At 43.1% G+C, this 11,309-nt stretch overlaps 1 protein-coding gene across 1 annotated transcript in view; it reads left to right on the top strand.

The window, feature by feature from the left end:
- Positions 1 to 11,309, top strand: part of cadm1b (cell adhesion molecule 1b) — a gene marked incomplete at both ends in the record, with an annotated part of 124,991 nt that overhangs the window by 96,100 nt on the left and 17,582 nt on the right. The window contains 4 exons of the mRNA XM_080527840.1: positions 413 to 550; positions 3,518 to 3,679; positions 5,093 to 5,189; positions 5,491 to 5,663. Coding sequence (XP_080383966.1) covers positions 413 to 550; positions 3,518 to 3,679; positions 5,093 to 5,189; positions 5,491 to 5,663 — 570 coding nt within the window. The remainder of the gene's footprint in view (positions 1 to 412; positions 551 to 3,517; positions 3,680 to 5,092; positions 5,190 to 5,490; positions 5,664 to 11,309) is intronic.

Below are 11,309 nucleotides of genomic sequence, written 5' to 3'. Positions count from 1 at the left end.
GCCTTATACAGGCTATAAGGAAAGAAATATGGAATATAAAGATATACAGTGGGGAAACACATCAAACATTTTAAATTCAATTTCCATTGCAGCTATTCACATGAAATTTAGACTAGACATTGGTATTAACTCAATAAAACTACACAGCTAAAGAAATTGTAACATTACAATCCACTATATATTGTGTATTGCCCAAATCTCTGTGTGTGTGTGTGTGTGTGTGTGTGCGTGCGTGCGTGCGTGCGTGCGTGCGTGCGTGCGTGCGTGCGTGCGTGCGTGCGTGCGTGTGTGTCAGTACACATACACACACACACATTACATGAGTACATGTGTATACCTCCAAACCTATGCAACCTGTGCCATGCTGTTGTGTGTCTAAGGCTTTTGCTGTGTGTGTGTGTGTGTGTGTCAGTCCCACCAGGCAGCCCAATCATCGAATCCCGGGAAGAGATGGTCAGCGAGGGGAACGAGACAGAACTCACCTGCACAGCCATGGGCAGCAAGCCAGCCGCCTCTGTCAGATGGATGAAAGGAAAGCAGGAGCTGACAGGTCAGTGGAATAACAGCCTCCTCCACTTCTACTCACACATCAAGAGGTGAAACGAGTAATGAAACTACCAGCAAGTACTGTTACTTCAGTGAAAGTGTACTTAAGTAGAGGTACTTTTTCTTCTGTTTACATATGAAGAAAATGTTCTTCAATTGTCAGATGTTTAGCCATAAAATGTCACTGCCTTGACCTTCTATAATGAAACGTCATGTATAAGATGAAGATGAAGTTTTTGACGTTTTAATTAAGAGATTGGGTTGATGTGTACTGCCACCAGGTTTGATTGTAAACAGGTTGCAAAACAGCTTGTTATTTGCAGATATAATTGAAACCTGCTGTATGCAGGTTCATGAAGGAACATGCTGCTAGCAGGTATTATTCGTAAACCCATCTGCGTGTTTGAAATGATTGACCTGCCACTTGTGGGGGGCTTGTATGAACGTACTACATGTAGTACTACATTCTCAAAGATATCAGTCTGTTTAGGTTGCTCGTTTTTAGATTTTTTTCAAAGATCTAAAGCTTTGGTTTTAGATTGTATGATTAACTTTTAACCCTCTATGGTTAAATAGAATGATGAACTAGTTGTAGTTTAACGATTCGACTAAACAGCTGTAGTCTGCAAAGCAGTAGGGCATAGGCTATAATGTTTGTAGTGTGGTGCAATCCCTTAATGCCTCTCTCCTAGGATCAAGAGTCATCAATTATTCAGCCTATACACTTATTGTACAGCACCAGGGAAATTCATTCCAGCCTGATCATATTTACATAGAGTGGCTATATCTCTGAGCTTGTTGTCAAATTACATATGTATTAGAGTGGAGAGGATTCATTTGGTGTGTTGAGATGAAATATCCAGACAGGGAGTGAATAGAAGCTAAATGCCATCTGCGCCTCCAGTGTTATAGAAGTGGAAGTCAATTTGTGTTTATGAGATGTTGGGCTTCTCTGGGGGATGTGGTTTACTGCAGGCTGGTTAGATGACTGAAATGCCATAGTGGTGAACAGGGGCTAATACAGACTGGCAGTGGAGACACAGGGACAGGCATGAAGTCACGTCCTTCTGCACCCCTTGAAACACACACTTCACTTCTCATTATGGATCTAATAAGATATTAATTAGCTGCTATGTTATGCATATTGAGATTTTTCATCTGAATGACGGTGTACTTAAAGGAGAACAACTGCAGATTTGGGACATTTATGTCTTACTCTTAACCTCTGACTCTCTTAACCTTAACCTCTCTTAACCTCTCTGACTCTCTTAACCTTAACCTCTCTTAACCTCTCTGACTCAGTGGAAGACTGTCTGTCTTAACCTCTCTGACTCAGTGGAAGACTGTCTGTCTTAACCTCTCTGACTCAGTGGAAGACTGTCTGTCTTAACGTACCTCTCTCACTCGAAGAGCGGAGTTAGAGCAAAAATAATAATTACACCCCCCAACCCCCCCCCTCTCACTAGATAGAACTGTAGAATACATCAAATCTATGAAGAAAAAAAAAGAATGTTCTCTGTGTTCTCACAACGAACAGACTATGTTTGGGAAGCCTAATTGATTCAGAGATATGGCATATGCATTTTGCCAGATAATATTGGATCCTAGGTTCAAATTTGTACCCTTTCTGAGTTGTCTGCCAAGCAAGAAGGAAAGAGAAGCTAATGGGCTGTAACCATTTGACTTGTTTTTGCTCTAGCTCAGCTCTCCCTGAGTGAGAGAGGTACGCACTTTGACAGACAGTCCTTCACTGAGTCAGAGAGGTTAAGTCACATAGACAAATTTACCAGATTTGGAGTTGTTCCCCTTTAAAGGTGAAGCATGTCGTTTTGAGTTTTGCTGACCCCTTTAGCCACACAGATCATTTGAAAATGTACATATGCAATGTTTTCTAATGATGGCAAATATGTGCATATCCTTGTTAACAAAATGTTAAATGGTATGTTAAGGCCAGTGCTCAACCTCGACACCAGATGTTAGAAAGAACATTGATTGGACCAAAACAGCACTTTTTAATGAATGTTGTTTGTCATGTGATCTCATCTGTCACTCATTTAGTCTATGTTATCTGAGAACACCGACACAATGTAATTTAATTGTGTTCATTTAGGTTGTTACACAATTACTGTAGAATGGTAGTTGGAAACCTATTCTGTGTGTGTGTGCGTGTGTGTGTGTGTGTGTGTGTGTGTGTGTGTGTGTGTGCGTGCGTGCGTGCGTGCGTGCGTGCGTGCGTGCGTGCATGCGTGCATGCATGCGTGTGTGTGTGTGCACATGTGTGTGTGTGTGTGTGTGCACATGTGTGTGTGTGTGTGTGTGTGCACGTGCACATGCGTACGTGAATGTGTGCGTGCGTGTGTGGAACAGCAATGTGTGTGTGCCTTGCCCTCCCTGAGTCCTGAACCTAGCCTCACTCTCGTCCCCTGCGACCGGCTGAGATAGAAGGGTGCTGCAGCAGGTCAGAGAGGGGCTGTAATTATTTCCTCACTTCATTAGGTGCGAGTAAACCGTCACACTCAGCACTGCGGCTAATGCGCTGCCCCATAGGCATTGTAATACTCTATAAATGAATGCCCCTCTGACAACCAGGAGCCTGGTGGGCAGCAGATTACTGCAGGGTTAGCCTGAACGCAGCTCAGCCGCTCAGCCCCAGGCCACTGCTGCAGAGACACTCATGATCGAACCAACGGCAAACAACAACCCCACCTCACTCCGGGCCTAATAAGAATTTGGAACCACTAAACCCAGGCTCAAGGAAATGCACATGGATGCACATGTTGTAACGCGTTATCATGTTTGGAACTGAAATGTAATTCCTTGTAATGGATGTTTTATCCAATGAAGAACCAGTGATGCTCATATCGCTCTTTAAGCTGAATTTTAGCACAGCCCATACTTGTTATGATCGATAGGCTGTCGGGAGTTGAGGCCTGTTTCTCCTGTCCAATAACCAACACACCTCTCTCTATAGGAGGAGAGTCGACGGTGGAGGAGACCTACGACAGGATGTTCACCGTTATCAGCCGGGTGAGGTTCACCGTGTTGAAGGAGGACGATGGAATGCCGGTGAGCTGCATCATCGACCACCCAGCCGTAAAGGACCTCCGAGCACAGAGATACCTGGAAGTGCAATGTAAGTGACCTGGAAGTGATTAACGCAAGCGGCCTGAAAATGGGGTGATAGGGGTTGCATCTCCATAGTCTCTCTCCCTCTATTTCATGCATCCTCTCTGCCCACTTCCTTCTCAAAACGCATTGGAGGAGAACACCCAAGGGTCCTCCTCCTTAGATTTGTTTTGACAAGGAAGCAAGGAGAGAGGAAGTGAAGAATAATGGAAAGACTTTTGGGGCACACCCGTTGACTCCTACCTGCATCCCAAATACTAGAGGTGTACAGAGACATTCAGACAGTGTCATTATCTGTATCTGTATCTGTTCAAACAACCAAATTGTTGTTGTGAGAAGGGGGCGGGGGGGGGGGGGGGGGTGCTAGACGTTTTGCTGTGAGAATTGTACATTGACTGTAAGTCTGAAGGTAAGAAAGCAGTGTGTTGGCAAACCTGCTTTTGTCTTGCTAGCTCCCGCACATGACTCATCCTCCTCCTCCTGCTCCTTCCACACTTTTCCCTGAATATCCACACTTTTCCCTGAACTCTTCCCTGACATGAATTGAAAAGCATATGCCTGGGCTCTTACACCAATCCTATGCTTTGAAATCCATGTGGGGGTAATGTAAAAGGCCACTTTGAGTAAAGGTTGGAGAAATAGGGTACAGGGCTGGTGTAGCAGTCACTCTGGAGTCTATCCTACAGTACAGAAAAAGGATGTATGAATTAGCCTAGATCATTATGTAGAATCTACATAGATAGAACACCTGTCAGTCCAGATTCAGAGAACCATGTCACAATACATCCCTTTGGATACAATCACCTCAAGGGAACTTTTGTTCAAACGGCGTATTGATTGGAGACATAAAACAGGCTCTCATACACTGTGTAGAACGTCAGGGAAAGGTTAAAAAGGTTTTGTAGTCTCTGTAGCATATTAATTTATTCAGATAGATGACAGCTTTGTCTGACCTTTCGTGGTAAGACAGGAGAAGCTCGACTGGAACCGCTTGACATTTGAGCAATCTTTGGCTAACATTGATAAGAGAAAAAAAGCATTTAGCTGAATAGGTAGACTAAATGTCTGTTCACATTACATACTGTAGACATTTATCCAGCCCTGTATGTTTTAGTTTTGTATGTAATAGTTGTGTCCCTTTAGCGCCCAAATGTATGCAGTCTTAATTCACTGAACACTCGAGTCTTTGATGTTGAAGATAAAATATACAGAAGTAACAACAAGCAATGTTGTAATAGCGCTATATACTGTAAACTCACAGCCCAATGGCTCTGTCTGAAGACACACTCAACAAGTGACTGAAAGCATGAAACAAGTTCAGATGGGTTGATACTTTGTTTGTGAATATGATATGAATTATAAAGTGTGTACAATGTGTTTGCATACAATGCATATTTTAATTCCATATCCTTACTTTCAGACAAACCAGAAGTCAAGATCGTTGTGGAATACCCAGAGGGTTTAACAAGAGAGGGAGAGAATCTAGAGTTGACCTGCATAGCGGAAGGCAAACCACAGTGAGTATTCACACAGGTAGTTTACACTAGTGAACAACACATCACTTTATCCTTAACATACCCTAGGCCTAGACAGACAAATACAGTCTCAGTCTCTCTCTATCCTTTTTCTGCCAACCTAAGCACTACTGTAACCTTTACATTGCATTGTATCATTTAAATGTTCCCAATTGTAAAATACATCATTAGACTGGATCTGCTGATGGCTTTCCTGAGCCGATCTGAGAGGTGACCTTTAGCTCAGATTTCTGCTATTGACGGATGGCAACTGACGGACGTGTGTGGTATTTGTGTCCTCCAGCCCACATCAGATCAGCTGGCTGAGAGTAGATGATGATGTGCCTACACACGCCGTGATCACTGGCTCTGACCTCCTCATCGAAAACCTCAATAAATCCTACAACGGCACGTACCGCTGCGTGGCCTCCAATGCTGTGGGAGAGGCATATGATGACTACATCCTCTATGTTTATGGTACGTAGTACTGGGTGTCATGGCAACTGTCGCTCAGCTCCTATAATGTCAGCTGGATATGCTGTGTGTTACAATCTTGGATGTTCACTGACTATGCACAGACAAATCTGGATATATTCAAGAGAATGTTGCCGTTTGGGCTGTTGTAGTCCACTTGATTGTATTGGAATCATAAGATCTAATAACAAAGGTAAGCACAAAAAACCATCTGGGTCGATTGTCGACCATGGAAGATACTGTATATCTAAAAATGAATGTAAGTGTAAAAATATTGAATCATCCCTTTAACCTTGCATCCCTATTGGCTCTACCCCCTGTAATGTGTGAGACGCTGCAGACAGTTTCTCTGTGAATCTGTCATAAAGACACAATCTGTGACACTGTAATGTGTACAGTAGTTGATCACTCTGACTAACATAGATCTACTCTGCCACCTCTTAGATAATCCCACGCTCTGACTTGTTTGACTGTTAATGACGTAGGTGGCTGTGAGACTAATCACACTGCCACTTTGAGGTGGTGCATCTGTATGCACTCTGGAGCTGATGTCTAATGAGCGTCTTCAAAAACAGAATGTGACATATGCTAGTGAATAACGCTGTGCATGAACATTCAAGTTATCATTCTACAACTCAACTCATACTTGTGATAACATCCACCTTCATACAGCAGAGATACGCGATGATTCACGCACTCTCTATCCCTCCAATTCATTTCTCAAATGTGCAAGACGTTGTTTGGGGGAGCAGGCTGTTGTTGCCTCCCGCATGAATACTGATCTATATCTGGTTTGGAATGTGTTCATTTGTGACTTCTGTTTATTCATTTACATTGTAAAAAAGTATTATGTTTACTAGTGCAGCAAACATATTAGTGTCTTATGCTTTGCATAATATGTGAAGCTGTACATTACATGCTTGCGGTCTTTGAATTACCCATTCATATTCCCATTTGGGACTGTTGTTTTCCCTCCTCATCGAGAAATAACTTCTGGTGCTTCTCTGTAGTCCTTTATCATCTTATTAAACATAATATCTCCCGTGTTATCAGAGTGGGCCGCATTCCTTTACGCTGCAATAATGAGACACAGGAGATTAGTAAAAGGTGCTAATAGCAGCGTGTAATTATGTCTGAGATTTCCACTTGTGTTATTCAGAGGATTAAACGGCAGACAAAAAGCATGTTGTGGTCCATAGATGGGATGTCTGCCCCCACAGGACTTATCATGCTACTTACATAGCTATAGTTGATTAATTAGCGTGTGTTTATGAACGTTGGTAGGCATTGTCGTCTAGGCGTGGTAACCGCTCCTTTCATCAGGTGTGTCTCAGAGTGTGAGACTGCTTTACTTAACACATATAGATTCGCATTTAGATTCTGCCCTGGTGGAACTTATTAGTGTTGTGTGTTGTAATCCACAGCTAATATCTTCCCCTAGAGTGTGTCCCAGCAGACTGTGTGGATCAGCCAGAAAATCCCAGTACTGTATGTAGCATGTTTAACCTTGATAACCACAAATGCTCAACGGGGAGAGTTGATGCTGCTTTCATCTTGCGAAATTTCAGCACACCATGGAAGTGAAAAGCTCTAACTTGGACACATTTAAAAAAGGTTTTAACCTCTCAGTGATAGACAACAACACTGACAGGCACGAAGCCAAAGTACAACAAATAAGGTCAAAGATACTTATGTCTGTGCAGTGGGCTAGTTAGCCTTCTTTTCAGGCTATTTGTGGGGATTTTCTCAGTATGCTATGAGTGTTGGTGTCAGATGTGGGAGTAAGCTTGGCAAAGAGGCAGGTCTCCAACAACCTCCTCTGTAATGTTATGAGGGTAACCTGGTGTTATAATTCACACGTACTGCCTGTTGGCAAGAGAACAATGCTATCATTTGCCCATCGGTTGGCTCAGCAGTTGACTCTCTGACCCAGAAATATCCGACACGGCTATGAAATCAAAGATTCCCAGAAGCCACCTGGGCTTAGAGTATAGCTCAGATATGGTAGTCTTGACCACAAGATTATAGCCTACTGTAAGAATGCAAGGACATACTGTATAGGTTCGGGAAACATAACCACAGGGCGGGCATATTTATTATGTAACTTTTATTTATTCAGGTTAACCTCATTGGGAGAAAATCTATTTTTCAAAAGAGACCCTGTCAAATATATTGATCCTGACCAAGGTCAAGGAATCTAAGTATTGTGTGTGTGTGTGTGTGTGTGTGTGTGTGTGTGTGTGTGTCTGTGTCTGTGTCTGTGTCTGTGTCTGTGTCTGTGTCTGTGTCTGTGTCTGTGTCTGTGTCTGTGTGTCTGTGTGTCTGTGTGTCTGTGTACCGGTATCTATTTAGATTCCTTGATCAAGATGGCAGCCATTATCAGTGCATTTCAGAATTGATCATTGATATTGTGGTGGTGAAAGGGTTTTGCCAAAAGTTTATGTTGCCATGCAATCCCGCAAAGAAATACACCTTTTTCCCCCTTTTTTTTTTAAACAACCTATGAATCAATTATCAGCCATATTAGGTGTCTCAACCATGACATTATTTGCTCTTGAAGCACCCCAGCAAGACATTTCCTATACTGTGTTGTGAAGCAAATCCGCAGAGACCCATGTCTATACAATTGTTTACCAGCAGAAAAAAACAAGCAAACAAAAGCATGTTTATTGCCTGCCAGATTTAAGCGGGCATAGCCAAACAATTTATCTCACATTGTTTCTATTTACGGTAGAAATGTCTCATATCGGATTCTTCACAGATACAAATGCACCCAGAGAACATGGCACCTCCAAATACATTCATATTTCAGCTCTCATAATGTTGAGTCCAGAGTCATCCAGCCTGCAAATTGCCCATGGTGGATCCTTGTTTGCCTGACTATTATATGTGCCACATCCTATCCAGCCCTATGTGACGACGCTCTCCCCTGAATGCCCAATTTCTTCTCCTAGACAGACACTGACATTTCAGCTATCATCTGACCGCCTTCGGTCACAGGCAAAGAAATCCCCCCCTCCAAATATTTTCAGCAGAGAATCTGTTCCTGATACCCCCTCCCCCCCTCCCCCCCCCCAGCGGCGGCAACGACATTATGCTGCCCTTGATGTTGTACCATTAGTGTGGGAGCGTGTGGTCCCCCACTGTGGTCTTTTGATGGAGCACAGCCAGTAAAGGCACGAAGACAGCCAGCCAATTTCCCCCTGCTGAGCCTGTGCGCCAGCAAGGGGCCTAGCTACTATCTCCCAGTGCCACAGACGGACAGACATTAGGGAGGCTTTCAAACCTCTTAGAACCATTACTGCATACCTGGATTGGCCTCCATTTTGCTATTCTCATTATGATTGTTTGCGGTTTGTGAAAGGCCTAATCAGTACATTATCAGCTTGCTAGTGCTGCTTAGGGCTCACTGAAACCACAGGGGAAAGCACCACTGTGGCTTAATGATATAATAATATAATATAATCATAATATACGCCATTTAGCTGACACTTTTATCCAAAGCAAATTACATTGCAGTGAGGGCAGATAATGTTCAGTATACAGTATATGGTCCCAGCAGGAATTGAACCCACAACCTACCAACTGAGTCACAGAGGACCACAATGCACTTCTCAACTTAATTACAAGCATTGTTGTGTAATGTATTGGATATTCAGTAACAATGTTGGTCACTTTCAATCAATTGTGTTAATTTCCAACTTTTTGCACACTTTTTAAGATGTTGTCTCAATACAGGAGTTCCATGTACGTAGAGCTCTTTTTATAGTGTGCTTGTGAATTTACCATAAACTATCTGAAAGTCAGCAGAAAAAGTAATCTTTTCATTTGTACCAGTCTTGCGTAGTCATACCTCCAAGTCATGTTGTTCTCACACCTCTTTTGGAGGTCTGGAGAAGTTTAGAAGAGCCGGCTGTTTTTTTTGGTAACTTCATCCAAGAAATGTATTTGATGTCATGAGGCGTCACTCATTTCAAACAGGTTTTAACCCTTTGTAACGACTTTCTGCAAAGGATTTCCCCAGGCATTCATAACTAGGAATACCCGGTCTCAATGACGTTATGTGGACCATAACAGACTCAAATATTGTAACTGCACAAGAAATAGCATAATTTCCCAAGCCTTGCAATTTCATACGCGCATCCCGTCCTTATTGACCTCCGTCACTTTCTATTCTTTCTTTATATCTTATACATGTCTTTATTTGTCATTTTCCCATCTAGATGCTCCCACCACTATCCCCACACCCACCACCTTGAACCCAGCCAACACCCCAGGTACTGTATGGTGAGTGAGTGAGTGAGTGAGTGAGTGAGTGTGTGTGTACGTGTGCGTGTGCATGTGTAGTAGAATGAAAGAGAGAGTGTGGGAGAGATAGAAAGAGAGCATGAGAGTGTGTACAAGTGATACAGTGAAAGAGAGAGAGAGAGAGAGAGAGAGAGAGAGAGAGAGTGAGAGAGAGAGAGAGAGTGAGAGTGAGAGTGAGAGTGAGAGTGAGAGAGAGAGAGAGAGAGAGAGAGAGAGAGAGAGAGAGAGAGAGAGAGAGAGAGAGAGAGAGAGAGAGAGAGAGAGAGAGAGAGAGAGAGAGAGAGAGAGAGAGAGAGAGAGAGAGAGAGAGAGAGAGAGAGAGAGAGAGAGAGAGAGAGAGAAAGGGTGTGCGAGACTGTGTGCGAGACTGTGTGTGAGACTGTGTGCGGCCAGTCTTAATCAGATAGTCCTGCTGACATCCCGGACGGCCAGCACTGAGCTGTCAGACCCCGCTCCTGTCACATGTTTGATCTCTGAAAACGGAGAGACGTTTTGGCGCTCTGCTATCTTATCAGCATCTGCAGCCATATCTCAACCTGCCCACACATCACATTACAATGCCCTTGATCTCACCACAAATGACATGTCACATCAGGCCTTTGTAGAGCTGAAAACATCAATAACTTTTCTCTCTTTGATGTATGGCTCGGAGGGAAGTCTGTTTATTTAAAGTGTTAGTAGCCACCTCTGGCTACGTGTTGATAATAGACGCTTTTCGACTAGCATCCAGCTAGTGCTCAAAGCCTGGTGCTTCGTGCCTAGTGAACAAGCCTGTTTGAATTTCCACAGGCTTTCTAGTTCCACCCGCATGATCTCCAGTTTGTCTACTATGGAGACAACGGGCTTGTTTCACTTAGAAATGGAAGAAAAGAATTCCAGCGGGAGCAGTGTATCTCATCCGGTCTCAACCGGTTTAACAACAGGTAACTGGTAACTTAACACTAGAACAGCCATGGGTGGGGTCATTTGACCAAGTGAGTAAAACAAATTATGTATTTTTGCACTCGATCCAAGTTCAGGACCCTCCTTTCATGACTTTTCCTAGACATGTGCGTTCTACCACCCAGTATCCTTACATTTTCTAAATCACATCAGGATAAGCTAGTATAAAGCTATTTTGCAGTTTTTCTGTGTAGGAGGCAGGCTAATTTACAAGCCGGCCAACTAGTGTTTGTTGTGTGTAAATAGCAGCTTCCCATTGTAAAGACTATGGTCATTTGACCCCCGAGGCGGCTCTTATAGTAGGTAAAAAACGTTTTTAAGTTAGACACACAAATCATACATATGATATAATGTGCAGGTTATTACATATTGAAAGTGACTTTTTATTACATTTTGGGA

This window comes from Nansenia antarctica, assembly GCF_963989245.1.
Source record: "Nansenia antarctica genome assembly, chromosome: 3".
In the NCBI taxonomy this organism is placed as follows: Eukaryota; Metazoa; Chordata; class Actinopteri; order Argentiniformes; family Microstomatidae; genus Nansenia; species Nansenia antarctica.
This window is presented reverse-complemented; position numbering and strand designations above follow the sequence as displayed.